Below are 13,458 nucleotides of genomic sequence, written 5' to 3' on the forward strand. Positions count from 1 at the left end.
GATTGTGGGGGTGGGGGGTGCGTCGTCATTGGTCAGAAACTTTACTGGAGTAGACACATAAACGCAGTGGCTACACAATCAGACACGATGAGATTAGAGGCTCGTTGTCTGCAGCGATTCACTCACCTCCTGACTACCAAAGGCCTGTCCACCAAAGACAAGGCAGAAGTTAGGAGGATGATGGAATACTCTTCACTTTCTTAGATGAGTTCTTCTCAATAAAGCTCAGGAAGCTCTACAACATCGAGGGCAAAGCAGCCACTTGATTGGCACAAAATAAACCCCTTTAAACGATCACTGGCTCCACCACTGGCTTACAGTGGCTGAAATGTATACCATCTACAAGATGCACTGTAACAATTCAGCAAGACTTCTTTGAATGCACTTGCCAAACCCGTGAGCTTTTCCACCTAGAAGAACAAGGACTGAAGGCCCAGGGAAGCCCACCACCTGCAATTACCCGTTCAAATCACACACCAACCTGACTCGCAACTATATTACCGTTCCTTTTGCATCGCTGGTCAAAAGTCTTGGAACTCCATATCTAACGGCTCCATGGGAGCAGCTATATCAGACAATGAATGTCAAGTAAAAGGCTTGAATCAAACAGAAAGGATCAACATAATATGAACAGTCACAGAGCGAGGAGCCACAGAAGTATGAGGCAGGGGTTCACATTGAAGAGGCACACACATCCTGGACAAACGCATGCTGCAAAAAACAGATGGGATTTACTCAGACTGGACGCACACATCCTCAACACGCTGAGACTGAACACAGACAATGTGGATCGACACAGAAGGGACAGACACAGACTGGACACAGATCGACCGACATTCACCAGCTGAATATACACAAGCTGCTAACACAGGGGCAGAAAATATACATGATGGACCCACAAAAGCTGGACACACACAGGCTGAACAGAAACATACTGGCCATTCCAGACTGGACACACACAGAAGTGACACACACTTCCTGGATATATACAGACTGAACGCTCACAAACTGGGCGCAGAGAGAGCTAAAACACCGACTGAATACACACAGACTGGATACATAGACGAAACACACATAGTCGAAATGAGCTGCCTGAGCAGACAAACTGGACACACAGAAATTGGAAACACACAGACTGGGCACAGACAGACAAGACATGCACAGATTAGAAATATTGAAAATGGGTGCACACAGGCTGACTGCACTCACGCAGATTGGACATACACATTCTGGGCACTCACACAATGGATGTGCGAATGATGTATGCACAAACAGTTTGACACCCAGAATGGAGGCACCCACAAAGGAGACACATGTAATGGAGAAACACCAACTGGATATACACATACTGGATATTCCAGACTTAGCAGGCAGACTGGACGCATGCAGACTGAACACCCAGAAACTGGAAACCTGAGATTTTGATAGAAATTAATAACCTGCACTTGAATACCTGGGGCATAATTTAACATGTGCAGATGAGGCAAATCTATTAAAACTCCCAAACAGTGAGAATGATGCAGACAGACAGCGGGTGAACTGGTGGAATGGTCAGCCACATGGCAAGTGAAATGTAATGCAGAACTAGATGAAATTGTGCATTTTTGGTTGAAGGCTGAGGAGAGGTAATGTGAAATTAGATCTACTATTTCAAAGATGATTCAGGGACAGCGTGACCTGAAGGTTCACCTGCACAGGTCTTTAAAGTTGTAAGTCTTATAAATCCGACCACGACACCTTTTCAATGTTGACAAGGTAAATTGGCCATTATAAATTGCCACTAGTATAGGTAGGTGGTGGGGAAATATAGGGACAGATGGGGATGTTTGGTAGGAATATGGGATTAGTGTAGGATTAGTATAAATGGGTGGTTGATGGTTGGCACAGACTCGGTGGGCCGAAGGGCCTGTTTCAGTGCTGTATCACTAAACTAAACTAAACTAAACTAAACTATTAAATGGAGATAGATTGCAGAACACTGTGGTACAGAGTGATCTGGGTATCCTGGTACATGAATCACAAAAAGTGAGCATGCATGCACATCAGGTGATTGGGAAGGCAAGTGGAATATTGAAGTTTGTTGCCAGGGGAATGACATTTAAAAGTAGGGAACTTTTACTCCAATTGTACAGGGCCTTGGTGAAACTACATGCAGAGTACAGTTTTTGTCTTCTTATTTGAAAAAAAGATACAATTGCATTAGATGCAGTTCAGAGAGGTTTCACTTGACACATTCCTGGGACGAAGGGCTTATCTTATGAGAAAGTTTGAAAAGCTTGGGCCTTTATGCATTGGAGTTGACAAGAATGAGAGGTGATCGCATTGAAGCCGATAAGATCCAGATTGGACTTGATAGGATGGAAACCAGGAGACTATTTCCTCTTATGGGGGAGACGAGAAATTGGAACACAGTTTAGAAATTAGAGGTCTCTCTTTTAAGATGGTAATGAAGAGATTTATTTTCTCTCAGGGAGTCGTTAGTCTGTGGATTTTTCTTCCCCAGAAAATAGTAGAATCTGGATCATTGAAGTTAGTCAAGGCTGATAAGAGAGATTTTTGATAGAAAAGAGAGTCAGGCTTATGGTGGTGGGGGGGGTGGGGGGGGGGTTTGGGGTGCAGGTAGGAAAGTGGAGCTAAAACGACAATCAGATCCTCTGAGACTGGAGCAGTACGTGTAGAAATTCAGCAACACATGGACAATATCTAAGCTTGGGCTGATAAGTGACAAGTAACATTCATGCCACACAATTGCCAAGCCAGGACCATCTACAACAAGAGAGAATCTAACCAACTCCCCTTGACATTCAATGGTATTACGATCGCTGAATCCCCCACTATCAATATCCTGGGGGTTACCATTGACCAGAAACTGAAATGGAGTAGCCATATAAACACCGTGGCTAAACAGCAGGTCAGAGTTTAGGAATCCTACGGCGAGTAACTCACCTCATGACTCCCCAAAGCCTGTCCACCATCCACAAGGCACACGTCAGGAGCATGATGGAATACTCTCCACTTGCCTGGATGGATGCAGCTCCAACAACACTCAAGAAGCTTGACACCATCCAGGACCAAGCAGCTGCTTGATTGGCACCCCACCCACAAACATTCAACCCCCACCCCACCGCCAAGCAGTGGCAGCCGTGTGTACCAATATTTTAATTGGAGAGAGGTGTAATTGTAGATGTGTGATTTATACAGTGTTTGATGTGTTGATAGAGCAACAAAAGCACAATAAATATAAATGCCCTTAAGGGGGAAAAAACGTAAAAATCATCCAACCGTGGCTAACAAGAGACATTCGTATTGTACAAGATTAAAGGAAGAACCCTATAATGTTGCTAATTGGAGTAGGAAGTCTGAAGATAGGGAGAACATGAATTCAGCAAAGGAGAACCAAGAACTTGATAAAGAAAAAGTAAATGAGAACGAAACATACGAACGAATTCTGAAAGTTTTTATAGGTACGTTAAAAGGAAGAAATTAGCAAAAGCAAACGTTGGTCCCTTAAAGGCAAGAACAGGAGAAATTATAATCGAGAAGGAACAATTGGCAGTGTTATTAAAGGAATACTTTGTAACAGTCTTCATGATGGAAGACATTGCAACATAACACACATAATGGGGGTCCAAGAGACCTTTCAGAATGAGCAACTTCAAGAAATTAGTATAAATGAAGAAAAAGTACTGGGCAAAGTAACGGTACTGAAAGACAAGAAAAATCATCTGGATCTGATAGCCATAAAACGAGGGTTTAAAATATCTAGCTACAAAGATAATGAGCATTGCTTGAAGCATTCCCTAGAGTTTAGAATGGACCCCGCAGATTGTAAGGCAACAAAAATAGACAGAGTATTCAAGAAAGGACAAAAAGAGAGGGAAAAAAAACAGAAGGCCAATCAGCCTAATATCAGTAATAGGGAAAATGTTGGCATCAATCATTATGTGATAACAGTGAAATTATAAACACAAAATATAACAGAATATATGCGGATTTATGAAAGAGAATTCGTGTTTGATAAATCGGTCAGATTTTTCCCAGATTACAGGTAGCTGGGTAAAACGAGATATAGCAGTGGATGTTGTATATTTTGATTATCAAAAAGTATTCGATAGGTGTCGTACAAGACGTTATTACACAACATTAAGGCTCTTAGCTTCGTAGCTTTGTTGCATTGTTGACAAATTAATTATAATTTCTGCAGTGTCACTAATTTTACTTGAGAGGCGGGTAAATATTTCTGCAGGAATTATGCATTCACGAAATTCAGCAGTCAAGGCAGCATTTGCAAGCTTTCTTCTTAAATCATCTCAGTATAAACTTTTCATTTCAAAGTCTGGCTTGGAACAGCAAGGACAAGAATGATCCGTTTGTGTCGGAAAACTCCCCAAATCGCACACAGGACTGTAATTGCATAGCATTTGACTTTGAGCCACATGAACGTATGAAGACAGGTACCCAAAATCTGTGTCAATTTCCCAGATGTTAAGTGTGTTTCAAAGAAGGAAAGAGAGAAAGAGTTTTGGCAAGGTTTAGGGTTGGAATTTCAGAGCTCATGTCCTCGGCAGATGAAGCCAGGACCGCCAGTAGTGAAGCAAATAAAATCACGAATGGCCTCGAGGCCAGAGCTGGAGGAGTGCAGATATCTTATCGTGTTGTCAGGCTGGAGGAGGTTACAGAGATAAGGAGGGCTTGAAAACAAGTTCAAAACTTTTATTTTCTATGTATTCTGGACTGGGAGATAAGGTAGGTCAGCAAGCACATGGGGTGACTGGTGAACAGGAATTGGTGCAGCTGAAGATATGAGCAGCAGAGCTGTAGACGACCTTGAGCTTGTGAAGTGTTGCATACGGGGGTGCCAACCAATAGTGTGTTAGGATAGTCAAATCTATCAGCAAAAAAAGGCATAGAAGTGGTTTTCAGCAGCCGATGATCGAAGGCAGGAACAGATTCACCGGCTTTATGGAGGTGAAAATCGGCAGTTTTAGTGATTGCACAGATAAGTTTTTGGATGCTTGTTTTAATGTCCCCACACTACAGTTGTGCACAGTCTGGTCCAGCCTCCGTTACTTGCCAGGGACTGGGATGGTGTTGTTGGCCAGTGAACGGATTTGCCCCTTTTCTTGGCATCAGATTATTTAACGTCAAAAGTAAACAATATCCGACAAGCATCGCATCTTTCTTGGTCTATTCTGTTGTGCAGATCTCTACTCAGTGGGTTTATAAATCATATATACCAGATCCATGTTAACCATTTAATATATGGGTGTTCTCAGTGGGACTGAATATGTCTTCTACCCGGTCCACAGTGTATCATCATTCAGCAAACAGCATGCTGTTTGTTTCCTGCGCGATATGTCAATTCTGCACACAAAGCGATATCGTGAGATAATGGAGCTGGGGAAATTGCTGCCCTCTGATTAACTATGAATAAGTCGGAGGGTCTGGGGATGTTTAATTAGAATTTCCCCCTGCCTGGCCAATGGTTTGAGGGTGCCCGCGCTATGAAAGGCGTTCGTCTCCTTGTCCAATTAAAGCAGATATAATGTTATCACTTCAAAGCAAAGGCTATCAATTAACTGTAATAATTAAAAATTCAAAAAATGCCTTTTGACGAAATTGCTTAAGATGAGACTAAGCAAAATAAATAAGGCAAACAATTTATTTCAGTAGAGTGACCAAGAATGAAAGTTCATAGGTTAAAGTATGAACATAAAATATTTACAAATGACGGTAGGAGAAACATCTTTACGTGGTTAATTGTGAAGCTGCAGAATTCACGGAGGCTGATATTCTGGTTTGATCTTTCATCCATTTAACCAATGTTCGAATTAATATCCACGGAGATTGCAGCACCTTCTTCAGCTCGTTCCTGAATTTAGTCTGTGTAGCTGCATAAATACAGGTGTTTGTAGAGGAGCTCAAATACATGAGCATATATCCGGTTTCAGTGGCAATGTACGCAGGAGCTGTATAGTCACCTCGGTAATGCGAAGCATTTGTTATTTTGGTAGCTAAGAAGCTGACAGCTGCTGTCAGCCACAACAGGAGGAAGCTACCTGATACAGCAAAAAGTAAAATGATGGACTTCCTTCGGCTTTGCATCTCTGGATCGCTCTGATTCTCAGGGCTGTGACCGCGGAGAGCCTTGCGGGCCCTACTGGCTAATAAAATATGTCTGATTGTCAAACAATTAAACAGTAATGTCAAAGCAAAAGGAAGCCATGGAGTTAAAATACTCTGGAGCCAATAAAAGGCAACCCCTATTGGCGAGATGGTGAAGTCCAATTTAACGCGACAACCCCAGCTGACATTGTTAAGTTGCTGTTCAGCTTCAAATGCAAACCAAAAGGGAATGTTCTCTAAACAAACCAGGCCAGAGAAGATAGTTATTATTGCATTCGCTGTTCTCACTCTGCAATATTTTGTTTTCAACTTCCCACAGCATATAGCTACAAATCGGTCAAATGTGAACAGGATTGTAAACCACACGGATATATGCAGGAATATACAAACCATATAATTAAGGAGCTTACACACGACAGTGTAGGAAAGGAGTAAATAAATGAATGGAAAGTGATGAGTGAAAATGCTAATCACCATTACATTGACGAGCATGACCAGTAGATCAGCTGTTGCCATGGCCACCATGTAGACAGAGATACATTTGGAAAGGCCGCAGTTTCCTCTAGAGAGAATCACGATTGTCACCAGGTTCGCTGTAAGAAAGAGGATAACGAGGGAAGTAATGGGGGCACTCAGATAAATCTCACAGCATATTATGGGAAAATTGGCACAAGTGTTGCTACTCAGGATTATGCGCATGGATTATTTAAAAATATATTAATTACATGGCAAAGGCAGAAAATTTAAAATAAAACTTTGACCATTCAACATAGAGTGACTGACATTCCTCCCTATTTCTAGCATACTTCAGCTAGGCGTTTTAAGTATTAAACAGAACAAGCTATACTGTAGCAAGCTGGCTATAGCGAAGAAAATAAAAGTATGGATTAAAGGGCTCAGATTGTGCAAAGGTGGGAAGGTCACCACAAGTTTCGATGACGAATCACTCTTTTGCACCATTGAGATACAATTTAAAAATATTCAAAAGCCACCCAAATTGAGAGTATGATTGCAAGGGAGGAGTAATGTGCCAAAATGAAGGATGACAATGAAAACGTTTTGTATTAATGTGTAATTAGCAAATTGACCTCAGAATAGATACGGGAGAGGCATAAGCTTATGGTAGAAGAATAAAGAGACAACATATTCCTTGGAAAATTGGCATCTAAAATGAGGCAGAAGAATTGAGGGATCTTGGGTACTGCTGCAACGATTTCGTAAAGTAGCAACACAACCAAACCACCTGGACTCATTTCTATATGGAAAGAATTAAAAGCAAAGCCGTTATGTTAAACCTCTACAGAACCTTCTTTGGACAACACTTTGAGTACTGTAAACAGCTCTGGTTGTTGTCCATATTAGAAAAACTACATACTGATACTGGAATAACTACAAAAATGATTTATAACAATTATACCATGAACTGAGGGGCTGTTTTCTCCAGAGAAAAGACTTAGCTTGTCTTTAGTTATTTTATTCAGTATTAGATGACTATAATTGATAGATGCATTTTGTTTGCATCTTACTTGCCTTTGCATAGTCACCCACCTCGTTTTATTTTCATACCACACCACTTTTTGACTTTAGGTGCATTGGTTTCTATACTTTCGTACATCAATGGCCCCTAGTTCCAGTCTTGCTTGTAAGTCAAAACATCTTTTCTACACTACATAATCACTCTCATCATCTTTAAAATAGACCTCTATCAGGTCATGCCTAAGTCTTAGCATTGCATTCAATTTCCCTATTTTCAAAGCCACATTTGCCATACGATGAAATTGATTCCCTCATCAATTTGTCCTGCTACCTTCGAAGAGTTCTAAGTCTTCACTATAAGTCCCTTTACTCTTGCACCCGCTCAACTAATACCATTTAGATTACAGTTTTCCTGCATGTTCTTCCACGCATTATCTGCATTACATTGCAAATGTAATATGAAAACCTATTTCGCCAGTCAATCTCCACCAGAAATCTGTTGCTGTACTCCTCACTATTTATGGGTCCGTGGAATTATTCACTTAAGGTAGGCAGGAACGAAGAGTACAAATCAGTAAAATGGACACTAGGCAATGCATTTTTGCAATGACTAACTAACTGTTGAAATGGCCAAGGAAATAGGCCCATTCTCCCTCAGGCGATGAATAAATATTGAGTGCCAGATGCCCATGATCTACCAACAGAACAACGTATTAACAGCTGTCTGGACTGCTCATTTGCCATTGGCATCCATCAATTTAACCCGCGGGATCAGTGGGTCGGTAATGACAACATTCTCAGAATCTGTTGTATAAGCATTAATAGTGCGATCGTCATGAGCTGTTAGGCAACAGAACACACTGACTCACCAGGAACACCAAAGGCTGCGAGAATTGGGTAGTAAATGTTCTTTATCTGTACAATTGTTGGCTGATCCATTCTTAGACGCATGTATGAATGCTATCTAGGTTTCTGCTTCGACTGCAGAGCTTCTGAAGCATTAATTACTTCCTATTTATAGAACGACCTTGTGACAATTGGGGGAAAAAGGTAAGAAACCAATTAACTGTAATTATAGTCTCTTGAGGAGTAGGCAGAAATTTACTGCACCATTGTGCCCAGGTTGCCAATCAGGAATTTGTACAGCTACGCTCATGGGTCATCGTCATCCCAATGACAGACCTTCACTTTTGTTCTTCTTCCACCTCTCCCTTTTCACTTGATCAAAGCCTATTACATTTCTAAGCTTTGCCAGTTCTAATGAAAGGTCACAGACCTGCCAGATATGCTCTGTATTTCCACCACATTCTGGGTTTTTTTTTTCAGATTGGCAGCATCTGCAGTATTTTGGTATTAAACACAAAATATTGGTTAAGGGCAGTTACTGAGCCTGGCAATTTCTTGGATGTGGAATTCCACAGGAATCTTCACTGGTGCCACTATTGTTTAAGATTTAAATTGACAAATTTCCTTCGGGAATTTGAAGTACAATTGCTAAATTTTTGGACAAGGACAAATTGAAGGTATAGTTAATACAATGAAAAAATATAATTAAATACAAGAAGACATTGCAAAAATCTTGAAAAAGGGTGTGTAATCTAATCTGGTTAATGATGATTCTGTTATAACATTACTGCTGATGACTTGGTTCTACTTTTACTCGTGACTAACGGTGTTCATTGATGATTGTACGATGATTAGTACCATACACAACACCTCAGATAGTGAAGCAGTCCGTCTCCACATGCAGCAAACCTGCACAACATTCAGGCTTGTGCTAATGAGTGGCAAGTAACATTCACCCCATGCAAGTGCAAGAAAATGACAATCTCCAACCAGGAGAATCTAACCATTCCCCCCTTGATATCCAATAGCATTATTATCACTAAATCCCCCACTATCAACATCCTGGGGGCTTCCATTGACCATTGAACTGGTGCAGCCACATAAATAGTGTGGCTACAAGAGCAGGAAATTTTGTGGCGAGTAGCTCACCTCCTGACTCCCCAAATCCTGTCCACCATCTACAAGGCACAAGTCAGGAGTATGTTGGAATACTCTTCACTCGCCGGGATGGGGGCAGTTCCAAAAAAACCCTCAGGAAGCTCGACATCAACCAGGACAAAGCCCGATGGATCAGCACCCCATTCATCACATTAAACATTCGCTCCCGCCATGCTGATGCACAGTGGCAGCAGTGTATACCATATGTAAGATGAACAGCGGCAACTCACCACGCCTCTTTCAACAGCACCTTCCAAATCAGCAACCTCTTCCATCCAGTTGGACAAGAACAGCAGATGTAATGGAACAACAACACCTCCAATTGTCCCTCCAAGTCACACACCATCCTGACTTGGAAATATAGTGTTGTTCCTGCACTGCCGCTGGATCAAAATCCTGGAACTTCCTCCCTCACAGCACTCAGGGTGCACCCACCTCAGATAGAGTGGTTCAAGAAGGCAGCTCACCACCACTTTCTCAATGGCAATTAGGGATTGGCAAAAAATGCTGGACTTGCCAGAGCCGCCCACATACCATGAAAACCTTATAGAAAATATCAAACACAACTGTTGGAGAACTTATTCTAAATTTCTGAAGGTGATATCACTCGAACATTACTGAATGAGCTCGTATTCTCACGTACTGGTATTAGCCTTAGTCTAACATTGCTAATGGAACCCCACAATAACTTGACAACTGGTGAAATCACTGGAACATTCGATATGTTGGCTTGGCTTTTGCATTGCTGGTGGAGGCTCTACTCTAACATTGTTGAAGGTGACCAGAGCAGACCTTGCACGGGCCAGATCACTGGTTCTTCCCATTCTGTTACTTTTTTAACACCAGGTGAAATTATTTGACCAAAACGTGTTAAACCATATGTACAGAAATGCAGAGTCCGTAATAACACGGGGGATCTGGAGGCAATCATGCGTTGTGAGGAATCAGACATCACTGGGAATACTGAGACATGGCTAAAGAAAGATCAGAGCTGTGAATTAAACATTGCAAGGTGTAAGATATTTAGAAAATGTCGAAAGGGAAAACGGAGTGGGGTTGCTGTACTTATTAAGGAGAACATAATGGCAGTGGAAAAAAGGAACGCAACTATGGCCAGGACAAAAATAGAATCCATATTCGAACATATGAATTAGGAGCAGAAGTAGGCCACTCGACCCCTCGAGCCAGCTCTGCCCTTCAATAATATCATGGCTGATTAAATTGCAGCTCAGACTCCAAATTCCCGCCTACCCCCAATAACCTTTCCCCCGCTTGCTTATCAAGAATCTATCTACCTCTGCCTTAAAGATATTCAAAAACTTTGCTTCCACCCGCCTTTTGAGGATGAGAGTTCCAAAGACACTCTGTGAGAAAAAACTTAATCATCTCTATCGTCAATGGACGACCACTTATTTTTAAACAGTGACCCCTAGTTCTGTATTCTCACACAAGAGGAAACATCCTTTCCACATCCACCATGTCAAGACTCTTCACAATCTCATATCTTTCAATCAAGTCGCCTCTTACTCTTTTAAACTCCAGCTGAGACAAGCCTAGCCTGTCCAACCTTTCCTCATAGGATAACTTGCCCATTCCAGGTATTAGTCCAGTAAACCGCTTCCAACCCATTCACATCCTTCCTTAAATAAGGAGACCAATAATGTATACAGTACCCCAGATGTGGTCTCACCAATGCCCTGTAAAACAGAAACATTTCCTCCCAACTTTTGTATTCGATTCCTCTCACAATAAATGATAACATTCAATTCTCTTTCCTAATTACTTGCTGTACCTGCATGCTAACCTTTTGCAATTCATGCACTAGGAGACACAGATTCCTCTTCATCACAGAGCTCTGCAATCTTTCACCGTGTAGATATTATGCTTCTTTTTATTCTTCCTACCAAAATGGACAATTTCATATGTTCCCACATTGTACTCCATTTGCAACATCCTTGCCCCTTTTGTGTTCCTGTCCATTCTATATAGCCTCATTTGACAATCCCTCTAACATATCTTTTATCAAGGGTATAATTGTTCCTTTAATCAATATTGCCTACCCACCTCCTTACTTATTCCCCTCTCTATCTCGTCTGAATACCCTGTAGCAAGAATGTTCAGCTGCCATTTCTGAACCTCTCTAAGCTATTCAGTAAGAGCGAAAAATTATATTCCCGAGTAAAAATGTTTCCTCGGCTCATGTGCCTTATTCACTACTGTCCTTGAATTTAGGTATATAACATTTAGCGCAACTGGACCCCATTTTTTCTGTTTTACAACTTTTGTTTGCTCTACCTTACAAACATTTGTTTTGCTAATTTTCTCCATTCCATTTCCTGCTCTGTTTTTCTTCCTTTTGAATCTTTTCTCAGCTTTCCATCATCCTGCCTAACTTGTTTCAACCTTTTATAAAAGCACAAGCAAACTTGTCAGCGGTTATATTGGTATTGGCCCTGTTGAGGTGCAACCTGTCTAACCTGTAGAAATCACGTTCCCTAGAACTGGTACCAAAGACCCAGGAATCTAAAGCCCTCTCCCCTGCACTACCTCTCCAGCCACAGATTTATGTGTTCGATCCTATTTCTCTAATTATTAGCGGACGAAGACATCATGAAATCGAGAGCTGAAAGCTTGCTGTCAACACCCTCCACAATCTGCAATACCCACTCCATTAACTTGTTCACTTATCAATGCTGCCATGTATTGTCCTTCCCTAGAAGCCCTGAGACAACTGACCGGCTTGCGAGGGCACTTCAGACGGGCAGGTAATGGTCAACCACGCTGGTTTCGAATTGGAGTGACGTACAGGCCTAGACCTGTTAAGGACTGGAGTAACATGAGGTCAAGACTGACATTCGTGAACCAGCGTGGTTTTTCCAATAATCCAACAACACCTTCGTGGTTAGTTTTACTGACGCCAGCTTTTGATTTTCTGGTTTGTTTTTGAGAAACTGAATTCAAATTCTGAAAATGCCCTGATGGGATTTTAACTTGCATTCTCAGGATTGTGAATCGTGGACACAGAGTTACGAATCCAGTGACATCGCCATTGCAATACTGTAGCAGATCAAATTGCCCGAATTATGACATTATTCATCAAACAAAAGAAATTGTCTTCTGTTGCTTCCAGAACCTATGATATTGCAAAGTTTTGAATTCTGTATGTGAAATCCTGAAATAATTCTCGAAAGCGAGTTAAAGATTCGATGAGACATAGGGGGCAGTGGAAAACCTTGGAATTTGAATATAACTGGTCCAATATGGATCCAGAGTTATGTAATCGACCTGCGGGCAATCCACCTTTTAAAAAGTCGAGTAATTTGTGAGAAGATAATGGTGGAGTTAGAGGAATTAACATCCCCAACATAACACAATAATGGCGTGTTCGTTTTGTGCTTCAGTTTTGCCGGCACAGGGACAATGGGCAGAACAGCTCACTTGTGTCTTGCGGCAATTTATTATACCGATTATCTTGGAAATAAGTGCGATGGTATAACCTGGATATTTTTGCCAAATAATTGGATGACTGCTCGAGAGAGAGAAAATGCCCATTATCTTGGTGCCTGTTCTCGCTTTCACTCTCGACATCCACAATGTGCAGCTTCTGAAACCACTGGCTGTGGTTCTGTTGCTATTGACAATGTGCACTGTCGGTTGCAAAGCACATGTATGACCCAGTTAATGTCATGTGGACGTGCACATCTTGTTCATATATTGTGGTTTGGCAGTACAACCAAGATGCGGTATTTCTTAATTTTTAAAAAGACGGAGTGAAGGTGAGAACAGGAAACAAGTAAATGAACATTTTCTCTCTCTTGCACGTACTTGGTAAGAAAAATGATTATTTTACAG

At 41.5% G+C, this 13,458-nt stretch overlaps 1 protein-coding gene across 1 annotated transcript; it reads right to left on the reverse strand.

Annotated features, from left to right (window-relative positions):
- Positions 1–4,713: 4,713 nt before the first annotated feature.
- Positions 4,714–8,541, reverse strand: LOC137385204 (probable G-protein coupled receptor 139). Its single transcript, XM_068060193.1, has 3 exons — positions 8,472–8,541; positions 5,753–6,719; positions 4,714–4,888 (listed from the first exon to the last, which is right to left on the reverse strand). The coding sequence occupies exons 1-3, from the start codon at positions 8,539–8,541 to the stop codon at positions 4,714–4,716; spliced, it is 1,212 nt and encodes a 403-aa protein (XP_067916294.1).
- Positions 8,542–13,458: the final 4,917 nt, after the last annotated feature.

This window comes from Heterodontus francisci, chromosome 28 (genome assembly GCF_036365525.1).
Source record: "Heterodontus francisci isolate sHetFra1 chromosome 28, sHetFra1.hap1, whole genome shotgun sequence".
Lineage (NCBI taxonomy): Eukaryota > Metazoa > Chordata > Chondrichthyes > Heterodontiformes > Heterodontidae > Heterodontus > Heterodontus francisci.